The sequence below is a fragment of the Arachis stenosperma genome, chromosome 9, assembly GCF_014773155.1.
Source record: "Arachis stenosperma cultivar V10309 chromosome 9, arast.V10309.gnm1.PFL2, whole genome shotgun sequence".
Classification (NCBI taxonomy): domain Eukaryota; kingdom Viridiplantae; phylum Streptophyta; class Magnoliopsida; order Fabales; family Fabaceae; genus Arachis; species Arachis stenosperma.
This window is the reverse complement of record NC_080385.1, coordinates 96,112,467-96,134,435: the sequence shown is the minus strand read 5'-3', so window position 1 is coordinate 96,134,435 and position 21,969 is coordinate 96,112,467. Positions and strand designations below refer to the sequence as shown.

General features: G+C 42.1%; 2 protein-coding genes across 2 annotated transcripts; both read right to left on the bottom strand.

Moving 5' to 3' along the window:
- Positions 1-241: 241 nt before the first annotated feature.
- LOC130949756 (uncharacterized) lies at positions 242-1,030 on the bottom strand. The gene has a single exon (XM_057878395.1). It carries the CDS (start codon positions 1,028-1,030, stop codon positions 242-244), a length of 789 nt encoding a protein of 262 aa, XP_057734378.1.
- A 10,529-nt stretch (positions 1,031-11,559) lies between these two features.
- LOC130949754 (uncharacterized) lies at positions 11,560-14,505 on the bottom strand. Its single transcript, XM_057878394.1, has 4 exons — positions 14,244-14,505; positions 13,774-14,135; positions 12,346-13,689; positions 11,560-12,246 (listed from the first exon to the last, which is right to left on the bottom strand). The coding sequence occupies exons 1-4, from the start codon at positions 14,503-14,505 to the stop codon at positions 11,560-11,562; spliced, it is 2,655 nt and encodes an 884-aa protein (XP_057734377.1).
- Positions 14,506-21,969: the final 7,464 nt, after the last annotated feature.

Sequence of the window (21,969 nt, the reverse complement as noted above, 5' to 3'; positions counted from 1 at the left end):
TCTTATTGATAAGTTCTTTCAAGAATTTTGCATATAGAGGCATCTGCTCTAATGCTTCAGCAAGGGGAATGTTAATTTCCAGCTTTTTGAAGACCTCAAGGAACTTGGGGACTTGTTGATCCTTGAGTTCTTTTTGTAATCTTTCAGGATATGGCAGAAGAGGTGTGTATGCCTTCACCACCTTCCTTTGTTCTTGTAATGATTCTTCCAATACTTGCTTCCCCTTCTTTGAAGCTTATAGCTACTCATCTTTCTCTTTAAGCTTCTCCTGATCTTGCTTGTCTTCTTCCTTGCTGATGGCTTCTTCTTTTTCAGCTGGCCTTTTGTCATTGTCTACAAGCTTCTTGTTAGTTTCCTTGTTTTTCACCAAGGTTCTTCCACTCCTTAACTGGATGGCTTTGCATTCTTCTTTGGAATTCAGAATGGTATCACTTGGGAGTGAGCTTGTTGGTCTTTCAATTACTGCTTGCTTGGATAATTGACCAATTTGCCTTTCTAAATTTTTCATTGAGGCTTCATGGTTCTTGCTGGTTAGCTCTTGGTGCTTCATCATCCTTTCCATCATTATCTCTAACTTGGAGATTCTTTTGGAGTCTTGAGGTGGTTGTGGTTGATTATGGGGTGTTGAGGGTTGGTGAAAAGTGTTTTGGTTAGTTGATGGATTATTGGGTGGATAGAAGTTGGAATTGAGGTAGTTATTTTGTGGTTTTTTGTATTGATTTTGGTTAGTTTGCCGATGGTTTTTGTTGTTTGTATTTCTTGAGTTGTTTTGGTTTGAATTTCTTTGCCATGGCTGCTGGTTTTGATTCTGGTTGTCTCCCCATCTCAGATTTGGGTTGTTCCTCCAGGAAGAGTTGTAAGTGTCTACATGAAAGTCATTTGATCCAAAACCTTGGTTGTGCACATATTGAACTTGTTCTTGTTGCTGATCCTCTTGGTTTTCTTCATTTTGTCCCCATGTGGGTGATGGTTGACTTGTATTCACTACTGTAACTTGGAGGCCATCAATCCTCTTGGCCATCATCTCCATTTGCTGCTGGATTTGTTAGTGCATCACCTTGTTCTGAGCTAGAATAGTGTCCACACCTTCAAGCTCCAATACACATTTCCTTTGAGCTGGTTGGCATTGCCTCTGATGACCATAGAAATATTGGTTATTTATTACAGTGTCAATGAGATTTTGAGCCTCCTCAGCTGTCTTCATGAGTTGTATTAAGCCTCCAGCGGAGTAATCAAGTGCTTCTTGAGCACTCAGTGTTAATCCTTCATAGAAGTTTTGGAGTCTATCACATTCACTGAACATTTTTGATGGGCACTTCTTGATTAGAGCTTTGTATCTCTCCCATGCCTCATACAATGACTCTCCATCCATCTGAGTGAATGTTTGGACCTCTGTTTTGAGTCTGATGATCTGATCCTTTGGAGAGGATAGAACTTGGCTAAGAACTTGTTCACTAGATATTCCCAATTGTTGATGCTGTCTCTTGGAAATGACTCCAACCATTGAGTAGCTTTTTCTCTCAGGGAAAATGGAAACATCAATAATTTGTAAATGTCAGGATGCACACCATTGGTTTTTACAGTGTCACATATCCTCAGAAAAGTGGATAAGTGTTGGTTTGGATCTTCAAGTGGGCCTCCTCCATAGGAACAATTGTTCTACACGAAAGTGATTAGTTGAGGCTTCAATTCAAAATTGTTTGCATTGACTTGGATTAGGAAAAATGTAGGAAGCTAGAACCCTCATTTGAGGCTGGCCATTGTTGTTAGCCACTCCCTCTGGTGCATTAGGAGCATTTCCTTCCATTTCCTGGTTCTCTTCCTCTAACTCCTTTGCACCAATAATTCCCTTTCCTCTGGCTTCTCTTTTTATTCTTCGAAGAGTTCTCTCATCAATGTCACCAGAGGTGGAGACCTCTCTCTTTGCTTCTGTCATACAACCAAAACAACAAAAAACACACAGAGCACTTTGTAGCTTGAGTGCAGTGAGAGTTACTAGAGACAAAGTCTCAAATAGTTAGTGTACTTATCAAAATAAAGAAAAATAAAGAAAAAGTGCTTAATCTAGTCCACCACCTTACTTAATCATTGTCAATCTAAATCAATCTCTGGTAACGATGCCCAAAACTTGATGAGGGAAAAATGATTCCACAAACTCACTGGCAAGTGTACCGGGTCGCATCAAGTAGTAATTACTCACAAGAGTGAGGTCGATCCCACAGGGATTGATGGATTGAACAATTTTAGTTAGGTGATGAATTTAGTTAAGCAAAAAATTGATGATTTGAGTGAAACTTGAATAGCAGAAACTAAATTGCATGAAATAAAAGGGAGAGAGGAAATTGACAGAATCTAAAGTGCAAAAAATACAAATTGAGCTGAAACTTAAAGTGCAAGTAATGTAAATGACTGAAACTTAGATTGCAAGAAATATAAATGGCTGAAACTTAAAGTGCAAAAAAACTAGATGACTGAATCTAAATTGCTGAGAAATGTGAATTGCTTGAAGAGTAAAAGGGATTTGGGTGCTGGGATTCAGAATTCAATAGGAAAATGTAAAGTGCAATCAATCAGAGAAGTAGAAGGTGAAGTGAAATTTGTAGAAGATCTAAAGAGAAATGAAAAATTACTTAAAGAAATAAATAGAAAGAAAACTCAGCTTAATTATGAAATCTAAAAAAAAAATTGAAGATCTAAGAGAAGCAATGAAATTAGAATACAGATCTAGATCTTATTTACACCCTTGATCAAACAGAAAATAAATTGCAGAAGAAATGTAAATGACACAGCAGATGAAACTCAAATCCAATTCCTCAATTCTCAGAATTATGCAGAAGAAGAACAAAGATGAATTTCAGATCAAGAATTAAAACAAAATTTCTTCAAACTCAATCTAAAATTTAAAACAGGAAGTAGAAGTTGCCAAAGCAAGAACAATTAGGAAGAAAACTCAGATCTCAATCCCAATTCCCAAAATCAGAAATTCAAAGACAAATGAAAACTAAAAATGAGCTAAAGGTAAAAGTGAAAGTAAAAGTGAGGAAAAAGGTCCTTTACAAATCAAATTAACTCCTATTTATACACTTTCTATTTTTGGTTGTCAGGATTTGGAGTGGGCTTTTTAAGTTGGTGAAGAAGTGAATCCAAGATGACTTTTTAATTGAAATTGGACCCAGGGCCACCTCCAATGGAGCGCTCAGTGAAATGAAATAACGTAGCGCTCCCTTGCTTGTGTCAAGCTCTTCGAACTAGGCCTCATACATAGCGCTCAGTTTGGTAAGGCAACGTAGCGCTACTTTGTGCGCATGTCTTAGTGAGCTTGGAGCTCTCTTCGAACCTTGCTGACTTCATTTTGGGAGTTCCCTTGTAATGTAGTGCTCATTCTATGCCTTGTGTGCATGGTTTCGATTCCTGACTCCCCCATTCATGAGTATCGCGCTTTGTTTATATTTTGGTGGGAGCCCAAAAAAGGTAAGAGAGTTAATGTAGCGCTCTATCCAATTCGAACACTGGCCTTGTTTATTTGGCATTCCTTGTAGCACTCCGTTTGGACAATCAACGTAGCGCCCTTGGCCTTGTGCCTTGGTGTTGGGCGCTCCTTGCTAGCGCTCGATTAGAGAGCGCTGCGCTCGATTAGAGAGCGCTATGCTTGGCCTTGGTTGGCCTTTGTGAACGCTGACCCTTGCTCCTTTGGATGATTGCCACGCTTTTATGTCATGGGTCACACTTTTCAAAGCGTGGCCTAAATTCCAAAGCATGCTCTAAGATTCCTTTTTCCTTTTTTCATCATTTCTTCACCTACAAGTAATCAAAACAACCAATCAAAGCATCACCAAATTCACAAGGTTTATAAATAATTCAAAAACCAACTAATTCTAGCTTAAACCTTATGATTTTGTGTCAAATAAAAGATGGTTGATTGATTCAACATAATCATGAAAACCTACTCCAAATTACTTATTTATAGTGCAAGAAAGTACATAAAACCTAATGAAACAAGTGAGAAATGCTTGAAAAGCTAGAATAAGATGACTTGTCATCAGGTCTTAATCCACAAATCCTAGCTAACTTACTAATTAACTTAGTAAAAAGCTAGCGTTAGTGGAAACAAGAGTCAACTAACTACCTAAGAATTACCACTAAATGTCGGACATTATGACTCTAGTATCCTAGGAACTCATTTTCCAAGACAAGGTGTGAAAATCTACTTAAAATTACCAAGTGGCATTTTCACAAACACTTGGTGGGCATAAAACCAAAACATAGGAAATTGCACAGAAAAATAAAAACTATAACCAAACTATTCACAAAATCAACAATAAACATGCAATCAAGCAAACATAAATCATAAAACACTAAATTCATAAACCAAAACTTCAAGAAATCAAAATTAGAAATATTAACAAAATAACTTCCACTATAAGAAAATATAACAAGAGTAGTGTAATTAAAGAGGGAATTGAAGAGTACTTACAATTAGATAAGCAAAATCCAAGATCAAACTTGAGATTATAAAATGCTACAATGAAATTTAAGTAAACCATAAGAGAGAATTTCCTAATCTACACTACTCCTACTCCTAATGCATTTTTTATCTAATCTAACCTAATCTTTTGATATGTGATGTTGTCCCCTTCATATAGCACTCAATTTCAGCTTCAACACTTCCAAAATTAGGCCAAGAAAGCCCCAAAATCGCTAGCCACATGACATTTTAATGAAGTCACGTGCAGGGACTTGTGTGTATGAATAGATGTGTGCGTACGTACACTTGCTGATTTTTCCACTTGTGCGTACGCACAGGAGGTTGTATGTATGCATACTTGCTGATTCTGCTCTTGTGTGTACGCACAGAGGATTGTGCGTATGCACACTTGGCTGTGTGCTTCTCCTTTGTGTTCTTCAAAAAATCTCCCTTCTTACATGCTTCCTTCCGCTTTTTCCTAGCCATTCTTGCCTCTAGGACCTGAAATCACTCACAAAACATATCAGGCATTGAATGGAATAAAAGTGTGATTAAATTGCTCAATTTAAGCACAAAAATACTTGTTTTTACATTTAGATCCAAATTAGGGAGAAATCACAAAAGTATGCTATTTTAGAGATTAAGTGTGAGTTTATATGATGAAATTCGTCCAATTCAAGCAAAAAATTATCGTCAAATTTGGGCTCATTAGGGTACTGAATCACTCACCAATTTTCAAGAGGATGATGTCCGGGTTAGCTACGGACATGTCGGGTTGGCTATATAACCGACAGATGAAACTCATCAGCCATAGGATAGGCATACATCATATGCATTTATATGTTTTGATTGAGTGTGCTTGTTTTGGTGTGCCTATCTGATTATACTACTTATTTGCTAAATGTTCTATTTGTTGTACTTGTAATCTAGTTGTGTTTTACTTGTTTGTCTTATTTGTGCATGCACTGAGATATCCCTTGTAACACCCTAAGTTTTAGCACCTCATGATCGTACCAAAAGCTCAAGCGTTACTTACCTCTAAACCTTTTTATTCTATACTATCTTTATTTAATATTGAGCCTTTGCGAATATGAAACAAAACTTTAACTAAGGAAACGAAAGGAGACTTTATTTTAATTCACTTAACCACAAAGGTATATATGTTTTCACATAGCATTAAATACATAGACTTATTTCAAGATTCTCAAAAACAAATCCTACCCCTCCAAAAACAAAAAACAATAAACAACAACGGAAAAATAAATTCTAATCACTCAACTCGTGAACCTAATCTTGTATGCTCCTATAGCTCCGCACTAAACCTTCACACTTATAGCTAAAAGCGGTGGAAATAAGGGATAAGAATTGGGGAGTTCTTAGTAGGATTGGGGTTAGAAGTTAAGTTTATTTTATATATACTTGGTCAGCAATAACAGTCAACAAGGAACCATCCAATTTAACAATTAAAAAACATAGAGTTCAAACAGTCATTTAGCACACCCATAGTCACAGAAAACACACTCACAAACAAATATGTATAAACAAGTATGATACATGTCTATCCCTAGTGTAGGTAATGAGCTTATTTGTCGATTTTGACCCGCACTCGACACAATCTAACTCACTAGTCAGATAAGGCAATCCAGCGACATAACCTCTGCAAGTACGTGTAGGTGCTGATTCTCCATCTAAAGCATGTGACCCCTTTTCCTGGAAGCCATTCCATATTTACGGGCGTCCCCGCACAAACATTCACATACAAAGTCTACGGCTTATTAATATTTATTCTTTGACACCATAACCATACTATCGGCACCCTCTTGTGACCTTCCCATAATCACACGTGCCGATTTATCTTTTCTTTAATCTTTTTGTTATCAACATAAATAAATCAAATTATCTTCACACTATTCTCTCATCCTTCACTAAATATCTTATGGAAAAGAATCATAAGGTTCTTTAATTAAGTTAGTGTTCTCTAAAACTTTTAAGATTACTTTGTTATTTATTGAATTATATTCCGACTTAACTCAGCAACCTTTGTCTGAGTTTGACTTTCAGTGCCACAACCTCTGTAAGTAACTTCTATCTTACAGGTGCGACTCTCTTAAACCGATGTATGCAAACATAACCTTTGTAAGCAACTTCAATCTTACAGGTGAGGCTCTCTCTAACCAATGTATGTATTGATAACCTCTGTAAGCAATCTCTGTCATACATGTGCGACCATCCTCAGGATTGGCCGATGTATCTCTGGAAAGCAAATCTCGACTGACTCACAACCATAACTCTGCTTAGCTCATTCTCTTTTCGTTTTTTCTTTCTTCTCTTTCTTATCATTCCACAATATAAATTATCTTTGCATTATTCCCTCGCCTTTCCCTAAGTGTCTTATGGAAAGAGAATCAAATATTCTTAAGTTAGATTCGTCTTTCTAAAACTTTTAGGACAGTTCTCTGATTACCCTTTTAGTATATCATAAATAAATTAATATCCTTACTAGATAATATTCTTAATAAAATAATAACAATAATATAAATAAGATAATTTAAATGGCAAATAAATAATATTTATATTTTTTCTTAAAAATTTAGCTTTGTAAAGCTTTTATTCCTAAACTCTTATTAATCTACATTTTAAACCTCAAACTTTTAAATATTTTATTTTTAACCCAACATTTTTATAAAATTATATTTGAAACCTGAGTGCTCTCAATATTTATAAAAACATCCATGAATTTTTATAAAATACCCATTTCACTCCTGTACTTTATTCATTACCAAAAATACCCGAAAACTTATATAATTACAAATTGTACCTCAATTTTTATTCACAAATACAATGTTGCCTTCCAAAAATAAAGTTCAAATACTAATCTTCTTATTATACCAAAACCGAAACCCTTAGCCTTGTTCTTTCAAAATATTACTTGTATTTTAATCCGTTTTTGAGCTTTTCGGTTACCGATCGCCGTAACTTTTAATTTAATCTCTCGACCATCAAACCTCACTAATTTTTACTCGATCCACAATGATATTCCAACCCAAAAATCTCCAAAACAGGTCGGTCCTGCTGGTTTCATCACACCCAAGCCATGAACTTCACAAATACATCAATATAATGTAAAAATTCAATATAACCTCAATCCAACTTAATCAATAATCAATCACAACATCAAATCACTTATTCAATACATATTTATTCATTGAGGATTTATCAAATTCCTACATTCGTACGAAATCAAAACAATAAAAACTCTGGAGAAGCTTTTTGACCAAGTTGCTGAAAAAAAAATGTCAAAAATTATTTATGCCTTTTAGAACTCTAATTGACTGAACTCAAGAAAAAAAAAACTGTGTCACTGTTAATTTTTACCAAACAAAAATATCACCAATACGTAAAGAAAAAAGTCACAAATACTATTACTGAATTAAATTTTTTATTAGAGTTACAGATCTCAAAAAATCAAACGTTGAAGATTGGAGGCTCATGGGGCTACGATCTTTCTGTCTCTCGGCTCCCATCCTCTTCTTTTTCTCAAAAGTTCAGTTTCAAGAGAATAAAGAAGATTAGATGGCGATGACTAATTAATATATATATATATATATGTATATGTATGTGTGTGTATGTCATTGTTATGTTAATTGTTCGGTGTTCGGTTTCCGTACAGGTCAGGTGCACAAGTGAAAGGGTGGATAGGTGAGGACGCCTTGGCTTGGGTCACATTGGTAGCGGACTAGTCGAGCTGACGAGCACTCGAGCTGGTGAATGGACGAGGGGGGTGCCACCTGCAAAGACACTCGGACGCCTAAGTCAGAAATCGTACAAGCAGGGGAGTGATGTGGGAAAGTGACGTACCTCGGGGGAAGAGCCAATCTTCCCCTTATATACATGTCAGTAGTGGGCCCCGTATGAGGTTAGGCCCATATCTCGAAGGACACTGTCCTGCAGCCGTGTGTGGGTCGTACAGGACACGTGTCCGGGTCGGTTGGAACGCACACATCCGGGTCGGGTGCTGTTTGGGTCGGGTCGACCCGCGCTATTTTCGGGCCGGGCCGTAACAGTGCCCCCACGCGCCAATGGTAGTCGTGAGAGCTACCAATGGCGTGTCGTCTTGCACCTCGTCTGGTCGGCCGCTCGTGGGGAAGGTGTGCCCCCAACGCGCGTCTTTTGGTTCGCTCAAGCAACCGTCCCATCGCTTCGTTTCCTGTGCTTGAGCATTGAATGCTCATAATGGGGTAAAAACCCTGTTTGAAAAGACTATTTTGCCCTTAGCAGTTTCGCGCTTTGGAGGCCGTTTTTAAACGATTGATTTTGGTGTTTCTACACTTTTTACATTCCCTGCTCTTCTTTTCTTCCTCCTTGCTACAAGATTTCAAAGTGTTTGCTGTGGTGCCTCCGTTTCTGCATTTTCTCCAGATCCGCAATCGTCCTTTCTGCATCAAATTTAGGTAAATCTTCGAGTCTGTTCCCTTCTTTATGCATTATTCTTGGTATGCTTGTTGCTTTGGTTCTTTTGATGTTACTGTGTAGTCTCTTAGTTGCGAGTAGACGTGTTAGGGGGATAAGTACCATTCCAGGGTAGGTTTTTCTCGCTCTTTTAGCCATTTAGTCATGTTTGGCCTTAGTCGGGAAGTCATGAGGGTGGCGTGTGTGTTCGGCTTGAGCAACCGATCTCTTAGACTAACTGGATGGTACCCCCATGTAGGTATGGCACGCACGGTCTCCCGGGCATCCGTCAACCCCGCGGCGTACGACCAATACGCTTGGGTCGTCTCTGATGTGAGGGATTCACCCAACCAAATGAGCGAAGAGGAACTCACCGAGTTCCGACAAGCCGGGTATTTGTGCGGCGGGACTGACGAGGAGGCCAATTATGACGCCTTCGTCCCGGCTGCTCACGAGCGGTTGTATGAGATCAACTTCCAACCCCGTCAGGTCGCCGACTGGATTTGGTTCTACAAGGCCATGTTCACTCAAGTCGGAGTCCGCATTCCGTTCTCAGCCTTTCAAATGGCGCTCTTAAACCGAATTTCCGTGTCACCGTCGCAGTTGCATCCGAACAGCTGGGCTTCGATTCGCTGTTTCGAGATGGTTTGTGAATATCTCGACCTGCCGGTGTCCGTAGATGTCTTCCTCTTTTTCTTCACCCTCACAAACCCTACCAAGCAGGGGAAACATAGGAAAGGGTTCATGTCCTTCCGGGCTGCTCAGGGTCGGAAGATCTTCGGCTTGTTCGAAGATTCTTACCATGGGTTTAAGGACAAGTATTTTAAGGTCCGTCCGGCCAAAGGTCGCCACCCCTTTTGGTTGTCTCTGGAGGGAGTACGGCTCATCCCGACTTATTGGAGCTTCGGGGCAGGAGCCAATAGTTTTATTAAGGTAGTTTATAAAAACATGTCGGCAGAAGATCAGCAAATTGCCGAGGTGCTAAATGCGGTCTTTGGGAAGAACCCAATAAATCCCCACCTCCTCATGGGTGATCGGGATTCCGGTCGCAATTATATTTGTGAGGAGCTCTTTACTTTATGCTTTATCTTTTTCCTTTCTTGTTGATATTATGTGCCGACTAACCGTCCTTACTTGTTTCCCCGCAGTGGATATGTCGGCGTCCGTGACTGGTCTCTCCGACTTGTTTCAAACTTTCCTTGGTGGCGGCGATGATGAAAAGAGTGACGAGCAGCCCGCCTCCAAAGGACCCGATGCTCCGGAGGACAAAGACGTTCCCGAGCAGGAGGCCGCAACTGACGGGATCGGGACCTCGGCTCAGGGCGCCTCGGTTGAAGGTGGTAAGGGTAAGGCGGCCCGCGTTTCTCCCATTCGTGAGGTTGTCGGGACTGGGGACTCGGTGCCCACCCCGGATGATGAGGAGGAGGAGGTGGTGGAGGTCTCTAACCTGAAGAGGAAGAGAAAGAAGACATCCACGGCGTCATCTAGTCCCGAAGGTGTCCTTACCGTCATGGAAAGGAATTTCGATGCCAGCAACTTCATAGATACCCAGCTCATTCCTGGCACGGAGGAGTACTTCCATGAGTCTTCCCTTGCCGGGCAGGCGAGGTGGATGTACCGAACTCTTCTGCGGGGAGCCGTGATAGCCCAGAAAGCCGAGTTCGAGCTATCCGGGATGGAGTCTCTCCGTCGGAAGCTGGACTCCGCTGGGAAGGCCAACAATGCATTGAAAAGTGAAGTGGAAACTCTCCGGCAGCAGTTGACTCAGTCCTCGGAGAAGTTGGACGCCGCCGAGAAGAAGGCTACCACCGCTGAGCAGAAAGCTACCTCCGCCGAACAAAAGTTAACAGCTGCCGAGAAGAAACAGAAGGAGTCGGACGCAATGATCGAACGTTTGGTCGAGCGTGAGATGACTTTGGAGAAACAGGTCGGCGAGGCGCAGAAGCGTACGGCCGAAGTTGAGAAAGAGAAGCAGGCCGTGGAGGCCGAACTGGCAAAATGGAAGGCCAAATACAAGGACGTCGTCAAACAGGGCAAAGGCACGATTTTGGGTACCGAGGAGGCCCTGAAGGCTCAAATTAAAATTGTTGCCCCCGAGTTCGACACGTCGGCAATTGGCGTTTTTAAGATTATTAAGGATGGCCAGGTTGTTGATGCTCCGAAAACATGAAGTCTTTGTTTCGCTGTTTCTTGTTTAGCCGTTTTGTTTTGGCTTGTACTTGATTTTAGCCGTTTTGGCTTATGAACAATTTAGTTTTAGCCGTTTTAATTTTGGCTTGTGAACAATGACTTTTAAGTCGCTTGCTCGTGTTGTCGCGATAAATTTTTTCTCACTTGTCCGATTGCGTTATTGTTTCTAGTAACCGTTTTTGGTTTATGGTTGTTTATACCGGCGGCCCGCTGGCTCTCGTGTAGTCGTTTGTTACAGCGGTAGTTGACGACCTCCCGGGGTGATCAGTCCCGGGTTAGGTGTCGTTGCTTGTCGCGACAAGATGATTTATCTGTTAAGACGGAGGTGCAATAGAATAGAGAATTTACACAAGTGTATCTTATTCGGTATCCACATAAAAAACTTGGAAGTTACTATAAAGTTCAGATGACAAATTGACTACTTAGCTAGATTAGCCGGCATGTCGTTCCGCCTTTTAGGAGTAGAATCTTCTTAGGTTGTCGGCGTTCCATGTCCTCGGGACCTCCTTGCCATCGAGCCTTTCTAACTTAAAGGCTCCTTTTCCCATCACCTTTTTCACTCTGTAAGGGCCCTCCCAGTTCGCCGCCATCTTGCCTTCTCCTGGGGTCGGTGGGCCGATATCATTCCGTCTCAGGACGAGGTCGTCAGGCTCAAAGTCCCTCTTGAGCACTTTGGTGTTGTAGCGCAGGGCTATCCTTTGTTTTAGCGCTGTTTCCGTTAAATGGGCCATTTCCCGGGCTTCATCAATCAGGTCCTTTTCTACAGTTTCCTCCACTCCTTTCAAAAGCAATCGCGGGCTCGGTTCACCGATCTCCACGGGGATCACCGCATCTACCCCGTATGTTAATCGGAAAGGAGTTTCCTTGGTGGAGGATTGCTCGGTTGTTCGGTAAGACCAGAGGACCGATGCTAGCTCGTCGGCCCAAGCACCCTTCTTATTGTCCAACCTCTTTTTTAGCCCTGAAAGGATAACCTTGTTGGCGGACTCCACTTGTCCGTTCGTCCGAGGGTGTTCTACCGAAGAGAACTTTTGCCTTATACCTAGGCCGTTGAGAAATTCTGTGAACTTTTTGTCAGCAAATTGTGTGCCGTTGTCCGAGATGACGACTTCTGGTATCCCGAACCGTGTTATCACCTGCCTCTACATGAATTTCCTACAATTGGCAGAGGATATGCTGGCCAATGGTTCGGCTTCTATCCATTTGGTATAGTAATCAATTGCCACTATGAGGTATTTGACCTGCCCAGGGCCGACAGGGAAGGGCCCTACGAGGTCGATTCCCCACTGAGCGAACGGCCGGGAAGTCGTCAGCAAGCTCAGCTCGTTTGCCGGAGCCTTGGCAAAGTTGGCGTTCTGTTGGCACTTCATGCACTTTTTGACAAACTCTTTGGAGTCTGCCATCATCGACGGCCAGTAGTACCCAGCTCGGATCAACTTCCTTGCTAGGGCTTTTCCTCCGATGTGGTGCCCACAGCAGCCCTCATGGACTTCCCTGAGGACGTAGTCCGTTTGGTCGGGGTGTAGGCACTTCAGTAGGGGTTGGCTGAGCCCTTTTCTGAACAGCTGTCCCTGGATGATAGCGTATTTGGCCGCTTCCCTCCTTAATTTCACCGCATCCTTTTGGTCACCAGGGACTTGGCCGTGTTCTAGGTAGCTGGTGATGGGGTCTAGCCATGAAGAGCTTAGGGTTGTTACGTGTAGGGCGATTGCAGGTTCCCTTGTCATGCCTTGGATGAGAGACCGGTTTCCCTCCCCTGGCTTAGTGCTGGCTAACTTTGATAGGAGGTCTGCTCGTGTGTTCCTTTCTCTGGGTACGTGCTGGACCGTGACCTCGTCAAACTTTTGGCTCAAGCTTTTGACCTTTTCCAAGTACTTTTGCAACAAGGGGTCCTTGGCTTGATAGCTGCCGTTTACTTGGGAAGTGATGACTTGGGAATCGCTGCACACTTCCAGCCTTTTTGCGCCGACCTCTGTTGCTAGGGTCAAGCCTCCTATGAGGGCTTCGTATTCTGCTTGGTTGTTCGAGATGGGAAACTCGAATTTGACCGACTGTTCGTATACGACCCCGTTTGGACTTTCTAGGATGATCCCGGCTCCTCCGAAGGTCTGGTTGGAGGCTCCGTCCACATGGAGCTTCCACCGTGTACCCGTGTCTTCGCCTGGATCTCCTGTTACTTCGACCAAAAAATCCGCCATGGCCTGCGCCTTGATGGCTTGCCGGGGCTCGTACTGTATGTCATATTGAGAGAGTTCGATGGACCAAGTCATCATTCTTCCCGCCAGGTCGGGTTTTTGGAGAACTTGTCGGATTCTTTGGTCCGTTCTGACGACCACTCGGTGACTTTGGAAGTACTGTTTTAACCTTCTTGAGGAAGTCAGGAGTGCCAAGGCTAGCTTTTCCAACTTGCTATACCTTAACTCTGCTCCTTGTAGGGCTCTGCTTATGAAGTAGACTGGTTGTTGGGTCCTCCCATCCTCCCGTACTAGTACCGCGGCCAGGGCTTCGCTTGTTATAGCGAGGTACAGGTACAGTGGCTCCCCGTCCCTTGGCTTCCCGAGAACGGGAGGTGCCGCTAGGATTTCCTTGAAGTGTTGAAAGGCTTCTTCGCACGCGGGTGTCCACTCAAACGCCATCCCTTTCTTCATGAGGTTGAAGAATGGTAGGGCCTTTGTCGCCGAGGCCCCGAGGAACAGGGAAAGTGATGTCAATCGCCCTGCCAACCTCTGGACGTCTTTGACACAGCCTGGGCTCTTCATCTGGAGTATTGCCTGGCATTTCTCCGGGTTGGCTTCTACCCCTCTCTGGGTTATCATGAATCCCAGGAATTTGCCGGCTTCCATGGCGAAGGCGCACTTGAGGGGGTTCAGTCTCATACCGTGTTGACGGAGGGACGCAAACACACTTGCCAGGTCGTTTAGGAGGTCGTCAGGTCGTGTTGTTTTTGCCAGGATGTCGTCCACATAAACTTCGACCGTTTTTCCTATAAGGTCGTGGAATATCTTGTTCATCAGCCTTTGATATGTCGCTCCTGCATTCTTCAAGCCAAACGGCATTACCTTGTAGCAGAAAGTTCCTCCTGGCGTTATGAACGCCGTTTTGTCCTCGTCTGGTCGGTGCATCGGTATCTGATTGTAACCGGAGTAGGCGTCCATGAAGCTCAGATACCGGTACCCCGCCGCAGCGTCGACGAGTGCATCTATATTGGGGAGGGGGAAGCAGTCTTTGGGGCATGCTTTGTTAAGGTCAGAGTAGTCCACACACATTCTCCACCTGCCATTGTGCTTTTTCACCAGCACCACGTTTGAGAGCCACGTCGTGTAATCCACTTCTCGTATAAAGCCTGCTTCTAGGAGGTCGGCCGTTTGCTTGGCTACCTCCTCTGCCCTTTCCGCCGACATTTTTCTCCTCCGGCTGCTCGAGCTCGGTCGCCGGGTCCTGGCGCGACTTCCATTCAGGCAAAGGATTCCCCACAGACGGCGCCAATGTTCGGTGTTCGGTTTCCGTACAGGTCGGGTGCACAAGTGAAAGGGTGGATAGGTGAGGACGCCTTGGCTTGGGTCACGTTGGTAGCGGACTAGTCGAGCTGACGAGCACTCGAGCTGGTGAATGGACGAGGGGGGTGCCACCTGCAAAGACACTCCGACGCCTAAGTCAGAAATCGTACAAGCAGGGGAGTGATGTGGGAAAGTGACGTACCTCGGGGGAAGAGCCAATCTTCCCCTTATATACATGTCAGTAGTGGGCCCCGTATGAGGTTAGGCCCATATCTCGAAGGACACTGTCCTGCAGCCGTGTGTGGGTCGTACAGGACACGTGTCCGGGTCGGTTGGAACGCACACATCCGGGTCGGGTGCTGTTTGGGTCGGGTCAACCCGCGCTATTTTCGGGCCGGGCCGTAACATTAATGCATGGATATATATATTTACATTACCAATATTTCTTTTTCTTCTGATTGGCTCGGTCATGCAAGTAGTGATCCTAACTAAACCATGATGATTAGGTGTCAAAAGGTTATGTGTGTGTGTCCGCAATAAACCACGTTTTTTTTTTCACTTTTTTCTTTTCTTTTCCTAATGATTTATATATGAAATTATGAATGATTATGATTAATGTGATAGGAAATGGGATCCAACGGTTATATATAATAATAATAATAATAATAATAATAATAATAATAATAATAATAATAATATTAGTAACATAATATTTATAAGAATAAAAGATATACGATGAAATATTAGCAAAGTTAAGTTTATCGAAAAGTATCGATATTTACTCATATCGGTGGATATCGAACTCGATAGTAATATTTTTAACAAAACTCTATTTTTAAATTAAAAATATTAATTATTCAAACACTACAAAGGAAGCGGGAAATAGCGGCGGTTATTGGAGTGATTTGCGGCGGTTTTAAGCCGCCGCGAAACTGGATTCTAGCGGTTTGTTAAGTGTCGCCTATTAGGGGGTGGTTATATGATTTTGCGGCGGTTCTCAGAAACCGCTGGCACAACCGCCACAAAACCCGGCAATTTGCGTTGCAATGTTTAGCAGGGGTTTTAAACCGCCGCAATCTGGACAACAATGATCCACACGAAATGTTCGGCGGTTTGAAACCGGCACTGTTTAATGGCCACGGTTTTGTTCAAATTTAATTACCGGCGGTTTGAAAACATTATTGTTTGACGGCCAATTTTTTTTGAAATGTAACTGGCGGACCGCCGCTATCTCCCAACCTGAATTTTCAAATTTCTAATGGCTAGTTCGTAACCGCCACTATTTTTCGGTTGAATGGCCGCAAAAATACTATATTGTACACTGGAAAACCACTCCGTTTTTTATTTTAATGTACATTTTTTTCGTTTTTTTAATCGTTCTTAATATTAGTAAGTTAAATTATTTTATATCCCGAAAAATAAATTGCAAGGTAAACGACAAAAGCAAAACCGTTAATTTAATTAATATAATTATTCAAATATCAACAAACTGTACTCCTTACTAAGAGTTGCATAATCAAGAACATAAAAGTCTATAACTAAAAGAAGAAAAGGTTCCATAATCCTCAGATCTACTTTCTATTCTGTCCCTCCAATGCACTCATCCATGCAGCGACATCTGATGGCAGCTTCCTACCTTGCCCTTGAAGTAGACATATCAAAGCACTTTCCATTGCCTGCATCCTGACCTTTCCAGCTGCTACTTCATCCTCCACTGCCTGTCTTTTGGTCTTCTTGGCTGCTACTTCATCCTCCACTGCCTGTCTTTTGGTCTTCTCGGCTGCTACTTCATCCTCCACTGCCTGTCTTTTGGTCTTCTCGGCTGCTACTTCATCCTCCACTGCCTTCCTTTTCAATTTCTCTGCTGCCAACTCTGCTTGTAGTTCAACTAGCACCCTTTGGGTTTCCTCCCTTTTAAAATCATTGATCGGCTGATGGAAATTCATACCGAAGACTTGACTAGATGTCGGCCCCAACCCCATGCTACGCATCCTACCCGGGTGCTCCTTTTCGAAAGCTTGAGCAAGCGATCATTTGGAGACAATAGTCTAGAAGATTCATCACGTTACTCAATAGCCTCAATTCATTCCTACACACATAAGTGAGCAATTATAAGCATTTATTAGCAAGTCTCTAACCGCACAAACTTCCAAAAAAAATTTAAAACCTAAAACATAGGAGACACTACTTCCCGATTCTCAACACATTACTTACTCCAATAGCGCGAGCTGTGGTGCACGAAATTGTGATCTCAATAGCGCCAACAACTTGGTACGCACAATTGTAATATCACTCTTTTTCACAACTTCACACAACTAACCAGCAAGTGCACTGGGTCGTCCAAGTAATAAACCTTACGTGAGTAAGGGTCGATCCCACGGAGATTGTTGGTATGAAGCAAGCTATGGTCATCTTGTAAATCTCAGTCAGGCAGATTCTAATAGTTATAATGGTTTTCAAATATAAAAATAAATAAAGCATAAAAGAAAGATAGAGATACTTATGTAATTCATTGGTGGGAATTTCAGATAAGCGCATGAAGATACTGTGTTCCTTCTGCATCTCGGCTTTCCTACTACTTTCATCCAACCATTCTTACTCCTTTCCATGGCAAGCTGTATGTTGGGGGATCACCGTTGTCAATGGCTACCGTCTGTCCTCTCAGTGAAAATGGTCCAGGTGCGCGTCACCGCACGGCTAATCATCTGTCGATTCTCGATCATGTTAGAATAGAATCCAGTGATTCTTTTGTGTCTGTCACTACGCCCAACACTCACGAGTTTGAAGCTCGTCACAGTCATCCCTTCCCAGATCCTACTCGGAATACCACAAACAAGGTTTAGACTTTCTGGATCTCAGGAATGGCTGCCAATAATTCTAGCTTATACCACGAAGACTCCGATCTTTCGGAATGGAGGCTAAAAGATACACGCTCGTTCTAAGGTAGAACGGAAGTGGTTGTCAGTCACGCGTTCATTGGTGAGAATGATGATGAGTGTCACAGATCATCACATTCATCATGTTGAAGTGCAACGAATATCTTAGAATAAGAATAAGCATGAATTGAATAGAAGAACAGTAGTACTTTGCATTAATACTTGAGGAACAGCAGAGCTCCACACCCTTAATCTATGGTGTTTAGAAACTCCACCGTTGAAAATACATAAGTGATAAAGGTCCAGGCATAGCCGTGAGGCCAGCCCCCAAAACGTGATCAAAGGATCAAAAGATAATCCAAAGATTGATCAAAAGATAGATTGATTATGAGTACAATAGTAAAAAGTTCTATTTATACTAAATTAGCTACTAGGGTTACAGAGATAAGTAATTGATGTAGAAATCCACTTCCGGGACCCACTTTGGTGTGTGCTTGGGCTGAGCTTGAGCTTTACACGTGCAGAGGCTTCTCTTGGAGTTAAACGCCAAGTTGTAACGTGTTTTTGGCGTTTAACTCTGGTTTGTGACGTGTTTCTGGTGTTTTACTCCAGAATGCAGTATAGAACTGGCGTTGAACGCCGATTTGTGTCATCTAAACTCGAATAAAGTATAAACTATTATATATTGCTGGAAATCCCTGGATGTCTACTTTCCAATGCAATTGAGATCGTGCCATTTGGAGTTCTGTATCTCCAGCAAATCTATTTCGAGTTCAGGGAGGTCAGAATCCAACAGCCTCTGTAGTCCTTTTTCAGCCTCCTATTAGATTTTTGCTCGGGTCCCTCAATTTCATCCAGAAAATATCTGAAATCACAGAAAAATATACAAACTCATAGTAAAGTCCAGAAATGTGAATTTTGCATCAAAACTAATAAAAACATCCCTAAAAGTAGCTAGATCCTACTAAAAACTACCGAAAAATAATGCCAAAAAGCGTATAAATTATCCGCTCATCACAACACCAAACTTAAATTGTTGCTTGTCCCCAAGCAACTGAAAATCAAATAGGATAAAAAGAAGAGAATATACTATAAATCCCAAAATATCAATGAATATTAGTTCTAATTAGATTAGCAGGACTTGTAGCTTTTTGCTTCTGAACAGTTTCGGCATCTCACTTTTTCCCTTGAAGTTCAGAATGATTGGCATCTATAGGAACTCAGAGTTCAGATAGTGTTATTGATTCTCTTAGTTAAGTATGTTGATTCTTGAACACAGCTACTTTTATGAGTCTTGGCCGTGGCCCTAAGCACTTTGTTTTTCAGTATTACCACCGGATACATAAATGTCACAGACACATAACTAGGTGAACCTTTTCAAATTGTGACTCAGCTTTCCTAAAGTCCCCAGTTAGAGGTGTCCAGAGCTCTTAAGCACACTCTTTTTGCTTTGGATCACGACTTTAACCACTCAGTCTCAAGCGTTTCACTTGGACCTGCATGCCACAAGCACATGGTTAGGGACAGCTGGATTTAGCCGCTTAGGCCTGGATTTTATTTCCTTGGGCCCTCTTATCCATTGATGCTCAAAGCCTTGGATCTTTTTTACCCTTGCTTTTTGGTTTTAAGGGCTATTGGCTTTTTCTGCTTGCTTTTTTTCACTGCTTTTTCTTGCTTCAAAAATCAATTTTATGATTTTTCAGATTATCAATAACATTCTCTTTTTCATCATTCTTTCAAGAGCCAACAATTTTAACATTCATAAACTACAAGATAAAAAATATGCACTGTTCAAGCATTCATTCAGAATACAAAAAGTATTGTCACCATATCAATATAATTAAACCAATTTCAAGGATGAATTCGAAACTCATGTACTTCTTGTTCTTTTGTATTAAAAACATTTTTCATTTAAGAAAGGTGAAGGATTCATGAAATTATTTATAGCTTTAAGACATAGTTACTAAATACTAATGATCGTGTAGTAAAGACTCAAAACATAGACAAACATATAGCTCAAAAACCAAAAAATAGAGAGATAAGAACAAGGAAGTTAAAGAATGAGTCCACCTTAGTGAGGGTGGCGCCTTTTTCTTGAAGGACCAATGGTGTTCTTGAACTCTTCTATGTCTCTTCCTTGCCTTTGTTGCTCCTCCCTCATAGCTCTTTGATCTTCTTTAATCTCATTGAGAATGATGGAATGCTCTTGGTGTTCCACCGTTAATTGGTTCATGTTATGACTCAATCCTTCTAGAGAAGTGTTGAGTTGTTCCCAATAGTTGTTTGGAGGAAAATGCATTCCTTGAGGCATCTCAGGGATTTCTTGATGATGAGCTTCCTCATGCGTCTCTTGAGATCCATGAATGGGCTCTCTTATTTTTTCTATCCTCTTCTTAGTGATGGGCTTGTCCTCTTCAATGAGGATGTCTCCTTCTATGACAACTCCAGCTAAATTGTATAGATGGCAAATGAGATGAGGAAAAGCTAGCCTTGCCAAGGTGGAGGGCTTTTCAGCTACTTTGTAGAGTTCTAGAGAGATGACTTCATGAACTTCTACTTCCTCTCCAATCATGATGATATGGATCATGATGGCCCGATCCACAGTTACTTTGGATCGGTTGCTAGTGGGGATGATGGAGTGTTGGATGAACTCCAACTATCCTCTAGCCACAGGCTTAAGGTCCAGTCTTCTCAATTGAACCGGCTTGCCTTTTGAGTCTCTTTTCCATTGAGCTCCTTCCACACATATGTCCATGAGGACTTGGTCTAACCTTTGATCAAAGTTGACCCTTCTAGTGTAGGGGCGTGTGTCTTCTTGCATCATAGGCAAGTTGAATGCCAACCTTACGTTCTCCGGACTGAAATCTAAGCATTTCCCTCGAACCATTGTAAGCCAATTCTTTGGATTCGGGTTCATACTTTGATCATGGTTCCTAGTGATCCATGCACTGGCATAGAACTCTTGAACCATTAAGATTCTGACTTGTTGAATGGGGTTAGTGAGAACTTCCCAACCTCTTCTTCGGATTTCATGTCGGATCTCCGGATACTCATTTTTCTTGAGCATGAAAGGGACCTCAGGGATCACCTTTTTCTTGGCCACAACTTCATAGAAGTGGTCTTGATGGACTTTTGAGATAAATCTCTCCATCTCCCATGACTCAGAGGTGGAAGCAATTGTCTTCCCTTTCCTCTTTCTTGAGGTTTCTCTAGCCTTAGGTGCCATCAATGGTTATGGAAAAACAAAAAAGCTATGCTTTTACCACACCAAACTTAGAATGTTGCTCGCCCTCGAGCAAAAGAAGAAAGAATAGAAGAAGAAGAAGAAGATATGGAGGAGAGGGAGAGAGGTGTGGGTTTCGGCTAAGGGGGAGAAGAGAGGGTAGTGTTGTGTGATAATGAAGAAGGATGGAGGGGTTTATATAGTGGAGGGATAGGGGTTTGGGTTCGGTCATTTAGTGTGGGTTTGGGTGGGAAAGGGATTTGAATTTGAAGGTAGTGGGGTTTATGGGGAAGAGTGGATGGATGTGATTGGTGAAGGGGTAATGGGGAAGAGAGATTGAGGTGATTGGTGAAGGGTATAGTGTTATTGTATTGTGTGAAGAAGAGAAAAGTGGGGTAGGTGGGGATCCTGTGGGGTCCACAGATCCTGAGGTGATCTTGTGGGGTCCAAAGATCTTGAGGTGTCAAGGATTTCTCATCCCTGCATCTTTTAGGTGTGTAAAATGCCCTCTGTATGCAATCCTGGCGTTTAACGCTAGAATGTAGCTTGTTTCTGGCGTTAAACGCCCAAATGTAGCCTGTTTCTGGCGTGTAACGCCAGCCTGATGCTTGTTGCTGGCGTTAAACGCCAGCTTGGTGTTTATTTCTGGCGTTAAATGTCAGATAGATGCTTGTTTCTAGCGTTTAAACGCCAGACAGCTCTTCCTCCAGGGTGTGCTTTTTCTTCTGCTGTTTTTTATTCTGTTTTTGATTTTTGCAATTGTTTTGTGACTCCACATGATCATAAACATAATAAAACATAAAAGAACAATAGAAATATAGATAAATAAAAATTGGGTTGCCTCCTAATAAGCGCTTCTTTAATGTCAATAGCTTGATAGTGAGCTCTCATGGAGCTTCACAGATGTTCAGAGCATGATGAGGGCCTCCCAACACCAAACTTAGAGTTTGAATGTGGGGGCTTCTCAACACCAAACTTAGAGTTTGGTTGTGGCCTCCCAACACCAAACTTAGAGTTTGATTGTGGGGGCTTTGTTTAACTCTATATTGAGATAAGCTTTTCATGCTTCCTCTCCATAGTTGCAGAGGAAGATCCTTGAGCTTTAAACACAAGGTAGACCCCATTCAATTGAAGGACTAGCTCTCCTCTGTCAACATCAATCACAGCTCCTGCTGTGGCTAAGAAGGGTCTTCCAAGGATGATGCATTCATCCTCATCCTTCCCAGTGTCTAAGATTATGAAATTAGCAGGGATGTAAAGGCCTTTAAC

Excerpts from the sequence above, each read along its gene's own strand:
- LOC130949756 (XM_057878395.1), bottom strand. The coding sequence starts at position 1,030 with ATGGAGATGATGGCCAAGAGGATTGATGGCCTCCAAGTTACAGTAGTG.
- LOC130949754 (XM_057878394.1), bottom strand. The coding sequence starts at position 14,505 with ATGTCGGCGGAAAGGGCAGAGGAGGTAGCCAAGCAAACGGCCGACCTC. Across the intron at positions 14,136-14,243 it reads CTTCATGGACGCCTACTCCG|GAGCGACATATCAAAGGCTG; the intron begins GTTACAATCAGA and ends TGAAGAATGCAG. Across the intron at positions 12,247-12,345 it reads TCCCTGTCGGCCCTGGGCAG|AGGCAGGTGATAACACGGTT; the intron begins GTCAAATACCTC and ends AAATTCATGTAG.